We start from the raw sequence: 13,496 nt of genomic DNA, 5'->3' as shown, positions 1-13,496 counted from the left end.
TCCAGAAGGCAGTGGAGGACCCAAAACACCAGCATAAAAATGACTAATGCACTATTTCATTCTCTGAAAATACATATGCGTACACAGTCCACATATTTATAGCTTCCAACTGCAAGACAACCCATTAGGAAAGTCAGTATTTACTCTGTGCTAGAGTTTCATCAGGAGTGTACTAACACACACCCAAATCAATAAATTTTAGTAACTACTCCTGTTTCAGAGGGAAACACCAGCACACTGCATTGTTACTACAACCTAGAATACTATTTCGTAAGACGACAGTTAAAGACTAAACTACCCAGATCTTTTGAAATGCTCTAAAAAACAAATAAAATACAATTAAAAAAAAAAAAAGCTGCACTGTAGACAAGCTAAATCAGTATTAACACAGAAGGAACTGTCTTGAAGGAGCAATAAGCAAACCACCACAACTAAAAGCACTTTTGCAATATTTCAGTTACTCAAACAGGCAACAGTTTTCCTTACCAAATAACACTTCACAGAGCATTTTCTCAGCTAGGTGCAAAGTGCTGATTCTTGTCCAATATTAATATAAGCAACTGCTTAAAACTGACTTCATAATCCTGCCTTGAGATTAACTGGGACAGTAGCACATTCCAATACTTGCTACTAGTCCAAACACCTTTTTATTTTTTTTCCAGAACTGAAGAGCAAGCATCAATTTCAACTGCAGTTCAAGAAGGCAAATATTTCTTTCCTCTTACCTTCTTGACAGAGCAGATTATACAATGTCTATGAAGACTGATCATTTTCATCTTTACACCTCTTGCAACACAAGTTGGTAAGAAGAAACTAGTACTTAAGCTTTATAAAGAAATCATTTCCCTCCCCATTGAACCAGCCTTACAAAACTTACTTGGCACATCCAAATGCCATTAGCCTGTATTTGTTATTTACTGCCACACAAGTTCCATCAATCACATCTTGTGCCCAAACACCATGGAGCTGCTGTAAAGAAATGAATTCACAGAATTCTTGGTTAAACAGTGCTTTTATTCATGACAGTCAGCTACTACCCACGTGTTACCCATATATGCCATGTTACAGATCTGCCAGTTGATCTTCATCACCACAGGAAATTTCTATTGCAGATGTCAAGATTAACTGGCATAGCTCACATAAACAAAATCCAGTATATGTAAAACTGGTTTCACCGTTCTTAATAAAAGTTACAGAAAGATGCCAGTATGTAAGGAAACTGTTTATCAGAGCTCTGAATAACCAAAGCAATATCTGTTAGACAAGAATATCCCTGATACTGAATAAAAAAAAAATCAGTAGATGGTACTAAGAATGAAGGCAAAACACAAAACAGGAAAATAGACTCCCATCTGCAACAGCTGAAATCGCAGATACTGTAAATGTGTGAAGGAGTTTGGGGCAGACTACACAAATCCTTCTGGGTTTTCTGTAATTGAAGATATCTAATGACAAAATGTAGTAGTTTGTAGGCTGAACTACAGGTAAGAAAACACCTAACTTGGAAAAGATTCCTTTAAAACAAATTCTGAAGTCTGCTTGTCACTATGAGAAGAGTTAGACTTGATTACGACTAAAAGCTAGAAATAGAACCTATGATGCTTTGCCATAGTAAAAACTACTTCTTATCACCCCACTTATAACTAGCAACAGGAAATCTGTCGCAGAGACAGTAAGAAGACCTCAAGACTATAATGACATTTTGAAGCAATAAACAAAAACTAAATCTACTATCATTTATGCTCTCCCATAGCCAGGTACTAGCTCTAGAACAATCTAGTTCACATTATGGTATGAAATATAGTCTTGTTCCTATGTTATCTCTTAAGCAGTTATTAAATTTTAAGTGTCTTTGCAGCTGAACAAAATTTAAAGTAGAAAGCTAACTGACATGCAGAGACCAAGGAAAACACATTTATTATGGAGTGCATGCTAGAAATACTAAAGGAAATATACCTCAGCAGTGAATCTACTTGACATTGGTGTAATGAAACCAACTCTGCCATCATTAAAAACAACAGCAAAACCATCAAGTGTGGCACAGTATTCCATATCTCTGATGTAAACATCTTCAAAGCCCAAAAGTGAACCTGCTGGGAAAATATCAGTAATTTAAAAATATGTGGACACAGACACATTGCAAGCTAACAGACTTTTCAGTTGTTTACTAATTACTTCACAGAAAAAAAAACTATTTTAAACAGGCTACTTCATTCACATTTACAAAAGGCACATTTTTCTCACCTCTGCTTGAGAACAGAGATAATATTTTATATTAGATGGTATTTTGCCAATAGTTAACTACCATAAGCAATAAAAAACCCCCAAACCTACCTCGAGAAGACTGCAGGTCCACAGAAAATGGAACTGTACATAGGTTGATGGCCTTCCTTCCATTGGTCATACCGTCCCAGTGAACGAGATGAAGAAATCCATCAGCAGTAGCCACAAGTAGGTCCTCTAATGTGGACTGCAAACTGACAAATGTATTGTCATTCTCTAAAAAACTGCATCTCAAATCATTGTCACAGAAAAAAAATCAATTAATGTGACCAGCACCATATTACTGCCTCTTGTATCAGCAGCTATGTTGACAAGTTACATCAAATAAGCTACAAAGTGCCTAAGTCTTCTATACAGTAGAGATACCAAGCTGACAAAATATGGTATATGTCTCTATTTTTCTCCAGGAATCAGAGTTCATGAACAGGTCTGTATTGTTAGTGTAACTGTTTAACTGGTACATGAACTGCTGAACATAATTTTAATACTTTTGACTAAACGTAAGACATTGCTGCCAACAATCAATTATTCATCTATCCTAGAAAATTAACAATATTGTCTAGGCTGTAAACAATCCACAACACTTTCTAACCCATGATCTGTGCTCATTGACAAAACAGAAATTAGATTTCTCCTAAATCCTTCCCCAAACACTTCCAAAATTCTGAAAACTATTGTTAATCGATTTTCATGCAGATAACAACCTGTGGCTTCCCAGGAAGGTTTTTTCCAGTATATATGCATTTCTTCTAACATACATCTTCTCCTGTGTGGCCTCTTCCCAAATTGCACTTTGTTACTTTTCCAATCCACCCCAATGCTATACAGTTTCACCAACTTTTCACACACACTTATTTAGCATGTTCAAAGCTTATTTATAGGGAAAGCAATAATCACAATAAAAGATAAACAAGAAGTTTTTCCAGGACAAATAGGGACTGTTTGAGGGCAGCTGAAGAAATGTTGAAATGCTACGTACAGTTTTGCTCTTATATACTTATGTCTCCATGAAATCTCTAATCTATACTTTGAGCTCAAGGACAAACACATTTATAGTAACATAATGTAATACTGAATGTGCTATATATGCCTATATGCCAAAAATAGCAGTATAGCCAAGCACAGAAAGAAAGAATTCTTAAAGAGAAACTTAGTTTTTCACCTCCCTAGACTTACTATTATCAACTATTAGTCCTTACTGTTAATAAGTCTAACAACTTACTAGAATTTTTTTTTCCCATCCAGTTTGCCCTTCACTTTTTAACAAGTAACACTATATGCAGAAGAATTCTTAAGACATGATTACTGAACATACCTTGTGATAGAGGCTTGCAAGTCCAGCACTTTCTTCACTTCTAGATTTAATGAAGGAGCACACTGTTCTTCCTTATAATGTAGGGTTCCCTTCAGATGTGGGCTTCCTCTAAAATAAAAGAGAAATACTACAAATGAAACAAGATGTCACTCAAAAGAGGTATGAGTTACTGACTTAGATTCCTGTGGGCTTTTTTCCCCCCTACATGTATACACACCAGACACTCATGTGCAACGTGTCACAAGCAGCACTTAATATGTAGGACATAATTTTATTGCAAAAAGTGCCTATAAAGAGTGTATAAGCAAAAGACAATGAACCAAAAATGAACATTACAGTATCTGCATACCTGGTCTTAATAATCCTAAAATAAGTTACATATATTAATGGAGATTCTGATTCAATAAAATGGTATTCAACTGTTTCCATTAGTTAAATGTTTAATTTTTAAGTATCTCTGATTCATTCTTTGCCAAGATGCAGTACAGATATTATAGACTGTAAAGTCTTCATGTTTTCTCAGTTCCTTTTGCTAGATCAATGTTTATACTATAAATTCATAACCCAACAGGTCAACATTTATTACAGTAATTCATAAGAAGATATTTCCCTACAGCAAATTAACAATAAACCTAACACCTACTAAGAATAGAGATGACTGAGCACTGATTCCCTTCCTTTAAACAGACCAAAACAAAGTATCAACTTCTAGATGTAGAAAGCTTCCACTTTTTATTTTCCTCATTTTAAATTTCACATTTCATTCTCTAATGAAGTGCAGTTATTTTAAAAACCAATACAGCATCACTGAAGTATTCCTTATTTGTCTAGGTTATCAGATGTGCCATGAGTTTCACTGACTTCTTTTTTTTAATGAAAACTGACCTACATTCATAAGCACTGCAACATGTTGTCCAGCTCATCCATGTCATAAGCATTATGCTAGTAAACAAAGCAAACTATGCCTGAAACAGGCATTGCAGACAAATTAAGAGTTTAGTGTAACTTCATTAGTCAAAAATAGTAGATAGATACACAGATTTGTGTGATTTTTTACCTGGATTTTAACTGAAAAAATTCTTCTTTCATTTTACACGAGGCAATACAACTGCCTAAGACCTGGCAGAGACCAAGGCAGCTGCAGTTTTAGATAAATTTGACACCCTGAGGATAACCAAGTCAGGAAAGAGATTGAGGTATCTCAGTTGATATCAAGTGCCTTAACCTCATTACCATTTTATAGTGAAACACAAAATTCATATCTGTTATTCTTTAATGGATCCTTTCCTTATGCAGTAAGGACACAGATACGCTACCTAAGGTAAGGCCAAGGCAATCTCTGACATTCTGGAATTAGCCCACAGAAGTAGTAGTATCTTTCCAGAACAAAACCATGGTGACCGGTTTTTAGAATTATAGCGAAAAATGGGAAAAAATACTGTAAGGTTAATCAATCTACCACCCACAGATGGTAACTTGGATATTAATTATAAAATACAGCTGTCTTGGGAAAGAATAGCCCTCCATGTAAGCTAGCTATCATGAACCGACAGGAGGCCTGAAATAAAACAAAATTTTAAAAAAAGGTGACTGGTTAATACTAGCATTGTGGCGTTTTTTGTGGATTTTTTAAAATGGTAAATGAGATGGCATTTCTTGACGTTCATGAAGCCGAATACACTTAATTTAGCTTGGTATCTTTTAGAGTCAGCGATTTCAGAAATAAAAAAAAATATCATACAGGATTAATTCCTTCAAATCTCTATGTCATTATCTACAATGCACTATCCTGGGTGTTGGAGAAACACTTAGAAAACCTCACGTATTTGGAGACATGCCTGTCAACCCATGCAGACATACAGGTCCAACAGTATACTCCCAAGACGAAACTACTCTGGGTTATCAAGAATCAGTGGTACAACTGAAGCTTGTAAGCAAATGACTAAAATTGAGAGAAAAGGGTTGCGTAATGCATAAATGTTACTGTTATGTACAGATAACACACCACAAACATACCTGTTTTAACTGACTAAGGTACATAACCAAGTATAAACACAGTGTTTCTGCACAGGACAAAGTCAGAATGGGAACAGTATGATTTAAAAGACATCCTTCGCTGGAAGAGAAATTTCAAGTCTCTATGTGGGCAGGCTTCTTTTTCTTTAAACACGTTTGATAAAAATAGTTTGCAAGAATATTTGAATATTTTCAGTTTCATGAGCTAGTTTCAGCAAATTTGTTACCATCTGCAGAGTATATCTTTTTCCACTGAGGAACTATCATCGCGACTGAAACTCCAAAATGTCAGTACTTTAATTCATTGCCTGTGATTATGTCAAATTCATTGATTCAAAAAGAAACCCTTACTATGGATGCAAAGGGGACGCAATCAAAAGTACACTGCATTCATATAGTCCACACCTGCATGAGTCAGCCTTACTAGTTAAGTTACTTTGACCTTTAGACGAAGAATGTGCAGTGCTGACAGCAGGAAAGAACGTCTGGTCTAGATTGCCACATCAGCATCTGCTACCCTGGCAGCCAAACTTTAAGTAACTCACTTTTGCACAAGAATTGAGAGGAATGGGCACATTCCAATGACCAACCACCCGCATGTCAAAATGTAATTACTTCACTTCTATTCGCACAGCATCTGTTAATGTAACTAAACCTGTAAATAAAATCTCTTAACACTCAGGATTGAGAAAAATCTCCCACTACACCCGCAATTCAGGAAAACCTCAAATACGGAAAGATTAGGAATGCCATTTTAAACATAATACAAGGTTTATGGGCAAGTTTCAGATCTTGAATCAAGGTGTATTTTTTGAAATCACCAGGTTCCCTATTTAGCACGATATCAGTGATGCCCTTGTTCACAGAATCACAGAATCATCCAGGTTGGAAAAGACCTTAAAGATCATCTAGTCCAACCATTAACCTAACACTGACAGTTCCCAGCTACACCATATCCCTCAATGCCATGTCAACCTGACTCTTAAACACCTCCAGGGATGGGGACTCCACCACTGCCCTGGGCAGACCATTCCAATGCCTAACAACCCCTTCTGGAAAGAAATACTTCCTAATATCCAGTCTAAACCTTCCCTGGTGCAACTTGAGGCCATTCCCTCTTGTCCTATCGCTTGTTACTTGGTTAAAGAGACTCATCCCCAGCTCTCGGCAACCTCCTTTCAGGGAGCTGTAGAGGGCGATGAGGTCTCCCCTCAGCCTCCTCTTCTCCAGACTAAACAACCCCAGTTCCCTCAGCCGCTCCTCCTACGACATGTGCTCCAGACCCTTCACCACCTTCGTTGCCCTTCTCTGGACACGCTCGAGTCATTCAGTGTCCTTTTTGTAGTGAGGGGCCCAAAACTGAACACAAGAATCGAGGTGCGGCCTCACCAGTGCCCAGTACAGGGGTAAGATCACTTCCCTGTCCCTGCTGGCCACGCTATTGCTGATACAAGCCAGGATGCCATTGGCCTTCTTGGCCACCTGGGCATGCTGCTGGCTCCTGTTCAGCCGGCTGTCAATCAACACCCCCAGGTCCCTCTCTGACTGGCAGCTCTCCAGACACTCCTCCCCAAGCCTGTAGCACTGCTGGGGGTTGTTGTGGCCCAAGTGCAGCACCCGGCATTTGGCCTTATTGAAACTCCTACAGTTGGCCTTAGCACATCGCTCCAGCCTGTCCAGGTCTCTCTGCAGAGCCTCCCTACCCTCAAGCAGATCAACACTCCCACCCAACTTGGAGTCATCTGCAAACTTACTGAGGGTGCACTCGATCCCCTCGTCCAGATCATCAATAAAGATGTTAAACAGGAGTGGCCCCAAAACTGAGCCCTGGGAGACACCACTCGTGACTGGCCACCAACTGGATTTAACTCCGTTCACCACAACTCTTTGGGCCCGGCCAGCCAGACAGTTTTTTACCCAGCGAAGCGTGTGCCCATCCAAGCCACGAGCAGCCAGTTTCGCCAGGAGAATGCTGTGGGAAATGGTGTCAAAGGCCTTACTAAAGTCAAGGTAGACAACATCCACAGCCTTTCCCTCACCCAGTAAGCGGGTCGCCCTGTCGTAGAAGGAGATCAGATTCGTCAAGCAGGACCTGCCTTTCATAAACCCCTGCTGACTGGGCCTGATCATCTGGTTGTCCCACACGTGTTGTGTGATGGTACTCAGGATGAGCTGCTCCATCAGCTTCCTGGGCACCGAAGTCAAGCTGACAGGCCTGTAATTTCCCGGATCATCCTTCCGACCCTCCTTATATATGGACGTCACACTGGCCAATTTCCAATCCGTCGGGACCTCCCCGGTCAGCCAGGACTGCTGGTAAATGATGGAAAGCGGCTTGCCCAGCACCCCAGCCAGCTCCTTCAGCACCCTCGGGTGTATCCCACCCGGTCCCATAGACTGGTGTACGTCTATGTGATGCAGCAGGTCACTGACTATCTCCTCCTGGAATGCAGGGGAGTCATTCTCCCAGTCTCCGTCCTCTGGCTGAGAAGGCTGGATTCCCTCAGTACAACCAGTCTTGTTATTAAAGAATGAGGCAAAGAAGGCATTAAGCACCTCAGCCTTTTCCTCATCACTTGTAACCCTGTTTCCTCTATAGACATATATACAGAGCACTATATGGTGTAACAAAATGTATTCCAGATGTTGAAAGCCTACATAACTGTATCTCATGAATCACCTTTTAAACAAGGGTAAAGAGGAATGATACAAGTCTATCTTAAGAGCTTGCCCTCTTTCTCCAAACTCCAATTCTCCCAGCTTTCCGCACTTTAAACTTCTCCTGCTGTTCAGTTCTAGCCTGACTTCTCCATAATGAAAGATGAGCCTATAAATAAGTGAATTGCTAAAATTCTTAGTATGAAGTCATAATTTTTTGTATACATTTGATCTTCTTACAGGGGAAGAACTGGCTCTGGAACTTCTGCACTTTGTTTCTGTTAGAAGAAAAAACTGTAACCTCAAACTATGATGCAAGATGCAACCATGAGAAAATGGAGAACTGTCACCACACCACTTCCCTGCCAAAAAAAAAAAAAACCCACCTAAAACAAAACAACAAACCTTAAGCATCCTAAATTCAAGAAAGAGGCAGCAAAAGCACAGTCAGGCAGGCTCCCCTGAACTGGGAGGAAGAATTTCCTTGGAGTTTGTTATCTGGGGTGGGGGTAGGTTCAGCGAGGAAACAGTACACCAGCCAGCTTCTAGCAGCACAGTACTGCACTTATGTCCTCCACTACATGCACAACAGTTAAGTGATACAGCACAATCCACAGACAAAACTCACTCAGAAATATCATTACCAGACTTAGTCAGTGCTAGCAGAAACAACTAAGAAATATTCAGAAGTTAATTACAGCAGAATCCAAAAGGATGTACTTAACTTGTTTATAACTTGCAATTAAGGTACATCATCTTTTTCAGTCTGTTCTACGTATTTCAAAATAATTTTCAGTTTTTCAAAATACGTTCACTGTTTACTGCTTATTACTGGAAAATACTATTCCAGAGGTAGAAATAGCATTAGATCAGGATTTAAGTTTCCACCTTACTATCTGGAGTAATCATAGTAGTATAGGTAGCTGTTATGGCTGGATAATAGTTTAGAAAAGTTCAGAGATGCTCTCACAGTCAACTAATATTATACTTAAAAAAAAAAATGTCAGATATCACATTAATTAAAAGACCAAACAAACAAGTCAGTAGCATCCATTCCCACTAGTCAAATTACAGCTGCTTGGGAACGAATAGAGACATTTTACTGTAAAAAATATTAAAGACTCCAGACATGTTCATCAGTAAATATCTTCAGAACAGGTAACTGATACAAACAAGGTTAAATGTTCTTATACTACTTTGGGGCTATGATATTCTTGCTGCTAAAATCATTTCTTCAGTAGTTAGTTTTGGATAAGAAAAAAGAAAAAAATCCCAACACCTTGATGTTTCAACTATTAAGAGCATTATACATGTGAGAAAAACAGGGCAAACATTGTTTCTAAATGAATTTACACCACCAAGAACTCCTGAGTTGCTGTCCTTGATGGCACAAAAGTAAAAAGCTGACAACAATTAATATTGTTGCATTAGCACAATTACACAGCGTTTATTAACTGTTTTAAAACCGTTCATGTGAAGACTTCAGTTAGTGAGTTGTCTGTACAGCTGAGGACTTTTTTTTTATACCTGATTCAAACAGTCTGCATCATCACCTCTAAACGTGTGATTCTTCACTAACAATTCACTGCCCACCACGTATTTTTAGGAATGGTTCTTAAAGAAGTAAAACAAGTTAAACTGTGAGCTTTGATTTTCATATGACTAGTGTCTTCTCAACCCTAAATCCGCATCTCTCCACCATACAGTGCAGGCAGCCACCAGATGAAATATGTCTGGCTGGATCCAGAGCTACATGCACACAGATTGTCAAGAGCTGGACAAACAAAAATTTAAAGAAACTCTACAGAAACAACTATAAAGAATGAATAAGGGTTTAGAAAAGTAATTCTTAGTACAACCTTTGCTACCAAACTGAGTAATAACAGGTTTCTGTGGTTTGAGAAGAGAAATAACTAGCTAGCATATTAATCAACTATTCACATAAAAAAGCTAAATGGTTTACCGAATTATTCCAGTTGCAAAGATTTCTTGACATCATTTTAAACCTCCTGAACCACATCATGGGCTAGCAAGTGCCATAGTGGTTAATAAAAATTCTACTACTTAATCTAGTTTCTAAAATAAATTTTCCAACCAATGCCAGAAACAACTTACAGAGAAAACCACACAATTCAGTGCAAGCTTAATTCTGAACAAAAATTTAGAAGTTAATTAACTGTACACCTCATCAGTTACCCTTGCAGAGTTTAAAGTTCAAATCCTTTGTACACATTAATTGCTGAATCAGGAAAAAAATTCCCTCTGATTAGGTAATTTATGGCACCTATAAAACATCTTGCTATAGAAAAGGAAAAAGCTTTGAAAAGCACCAGACAGAGTAGGACATGAACACAGTAAGCAGACATATAAGCAACAATACAGCATTGTAAACCAGAATATAAACACTAGCTTGTTCGTGTGCCCATACTGGTTAGAAAACAATTTTTAAAGCACTAAAAAATCTACAGCATTGAGGTCTCATTGTAAATTTACACAACATTCATATCACTTCCCCCCACCCCCAAATGCAGGCTCCACTTGAGGATCAAGAAATCTGAGGCAAAAGAAATTCCAATTACCACATTTAGTTTATTAGCCATGTAAAGTTAAAAAACTTTTTTCTTTTTTTTGAAAGGCAAAATGTCCTCAGCATTAAGTCACCACATACTGTCTCTTCAAGTGAAAAATCTTACGCCATTCTCCTTGCCAAAACTCTAAACAGAAATAACTATCAGTTCACTACAGGGAATCCTCTACTGTGATAGTTGTTACATGTCTCTTCACTGTGAAACAAAGGAATATCTGCAAAAAATCCTTTGGAAACTCCTCCAAAAAATATTACCATACCTTCCCATAGCTTACAAAGCCACAAATTTGCTTGTATGCACTGTCACTATTCTTAAGTGTATCACAAGTGGAGATTAATTTTATTTTACCACTCTATTATCTTACTACACATATGTTTTCTTCATGTTTTATCTCATAATGATTTCAATAATATGGTGATAAAATTAGACTGAACTAATTGAAGCAGGACTTTGTACTTCTGCTCACTGCAGAAAAGTATCCCAGAATGTGGGCTGATAGCCAATACTGATTCTCTTCCAAGTCTGCTCTGAGCTAGAGCAAAGTCTCTTAAGTGCTGGAATGAAGCTGCAGACTATTCTGGCTCAATTTAAAAAACAAAAACACCCACACAATTATTGCATTTTTCCTGTTTTTAGTCTAACAAATTAAGCAGGACACTTTAGGTTTTCATTGAGCGTGAATGTCTGTTCACTCCAAGAACAGACTAGCAATTCCTAGCCAACTATCAACAGAGCCAGAAATACTTCCTTCCATAGAACAGCTGCAATCTGTAACATTCCTATAATATTACAGTTTGACAAAAAACTGTCGACTCCAGCAAAAACTTAAAAAGCTTCCTTCTTTTATATATAAATACTAGAATTCATAACAGAATGCTGCTTTTATGATATGAGCACTTGTTTTATCACATTAATCTAATAATACATTTTACATAAAATGTGCATAATGCTGAACAGGTCAGTTCCTTAACCCCTACCATATCTACATAAGTATCTTTTAAACTGATTAAGCCTCTAAAGGCATCTTAAAGTATGTAATATATTCTCCATTTTGTAAGAGGTATGCCCTCAGTTATTGATAGAACAAATTTGAAAGGTTTTGTGATCTCCAGTCGCAGATGTTGACAATCTTGAATTCCAGCACTTCCATTAAAACACACTGAATTTCAGAATATAAAGACCATTAAAACAGGCTCATATGAAAAGAAAGAAGTCATGCCAAATGGGCATTTTTAAACAGGAAATCAATTTTTCTAGACTCTGACCCTGTCTGGTTTTTAACCAAACAATATCAGGGAGCGGGGGGAGTTCACTCCACCTTACTTTCCAAAATCTGGTTATTTCACATTACTAAAAGATAAGGGGAAGCTGAGACTCTTGCATTCAAACATGATGAGAGTTTAGCCTCAACTCACACTTTAGCTCTTCTATTAAACCTGTGTTGATTAGATTGGAAGAGAGACACTTGACCCTACAAAAAAACCCAAAAAAACCCAAACTGTGATTCTATATACTGCCATGGTATTGAGTTATAAACAGCAAAAGTGTTTCTGTCACTTCCCATGCAGTTTGGTTTTGGTTTGGTTTGTGTTGGGTTTTTTTTGTTTACCTTGAGGCATTTTGTTCACCCTGTACCAGTAAAAAACTTTTGCAAGTGTAATTACAGTTTACACAGCAACTGTATGCTACAATAGTTCTGTTAACTGATCAAATGCAGGCAAGCTCTTATGGATCATCTTACTCAACAGCTATATATAGTAACAACTCTGTGCAGTAACAACTATAAATTGGAAGGACTGTATTTTTTCTCCATAAACATCCCTCTCCCATATAGACAACCAAGAAGTGATTTTTATTCTCAGCAACTTTTTTTGGTCCTTTTCTTCAAATCAAGGGTAAACCATTATCAAGCAAATTTTAAAGCAGTTATTTAAAAAATACCAATACCACATAAAACTGTAACCTTACGGCAGCTACCAGTGTCACAATCTAGAAGATCGCAAAAATAACTAAAGTCAAGAAAGTGGCTGTCTATCATATACCTTATCACCCGCTTTTCTGGTGTTCTTTTTATACTTATGATGAAATACACACATTTCACTCAAATGAGAGCTAAGCTGACAGGAGAATTTAAACACAATCTTTCTTAATGTTTTCATTTGTATGGGATCAAACCTAGTCACAAGTTCAAGTTCAGGATATTGACTAAACTAGAAAATCTTGCACAAGGATTTTGGCACAGGTGGGACATTACTGGTGTGTACTCCCAGTGCACAACCACCTCATTATGTTGACCTGCACTGCTTAAGAATTCTGTTCACGCTGAAGTTGCATTAAGAGAGTTTTGCTTTATTTTTGTAGTCACTACACAGAAATTTTATGTTTGTCAGAACTGGCCATTATTATTTAAAGAAAGGAAACTAGAGAACAGGCTTCATTCTGCTTACAAGAAGTTAGATATGGACAGTTCATCAACATCACGAATTATTAATAATTTTTAAAAGTAGAATAAGACTGAACTTTTAGGATCACTGACAGAAGTGTGCTCACTAGCTTAAAAAACCAAAACAAACCCACAACTGATGATATTCTACAACCCTCATCTCTTAACTTTCTATTATGTTGTGGAGGTGTCC

The 13,496-nt window shown here is 37.8% G+C and overlaps 1 protein-coding gene across 5 annotated transcripts in view; it reads right to left on the bottom strand.

Annotated features, from left to right (window-relative positions):
• Positions 1 to 13,496, bottom strand: part of RIC1 (RIC1 homolog, RAB6A GEF complex partner 1) — a 56,479-nt gene that overhangs the window by 22,144 nt on the left and 20,839 nt on the right. For 3 of the 5 annotated variants that reach the window (XM_074856776.1, XM_074856779.1, XM_074856780.1), the window contains 4 exons: positions 3,599 to 3,706; positions 2,335 to 2,477; positions 1,957 to 2,093; positions 878 to 969 (listed from right to left, as the gene is read on the bottom strand). In XM_074856776.1, coding sequence (XP_074712877.1) covers positions 878 to 969; positions 1,957 to 2,093; positions 2,335 to 2,477; positions 3,599 to 3,706 — 480 coding nt within the window. The remainder of the gene's footprint in view (positions 1 to 877; positions 970 to 1,956; positions 2,094 to 2,334; positions 2,478 to 3,598; positions 3,707 to 13,496) is intronic. The other 2 variants (XM_074856778.1, XM_074856777.1) reach the window with 2 other exon arrangements.

Source organism: Strix uralensis, chromosome Z (assembly GCF_047716275.1).
Source record: "Strix uralensis isolate ZFMK-TIS-50842 chromosome Z, bStrUra1, whole genome shotgun sequence".
NCBI lineage: Eukaryota > Metazoa > Chordata > Aves > Strigiformes > Strigidae > Strix > Strix uralensis.
The sequence above is the reverse complement of the archived record's forward strand: the minus strand, read 5'-3'. Positions and strand labels throughout refer to the sequence as shown.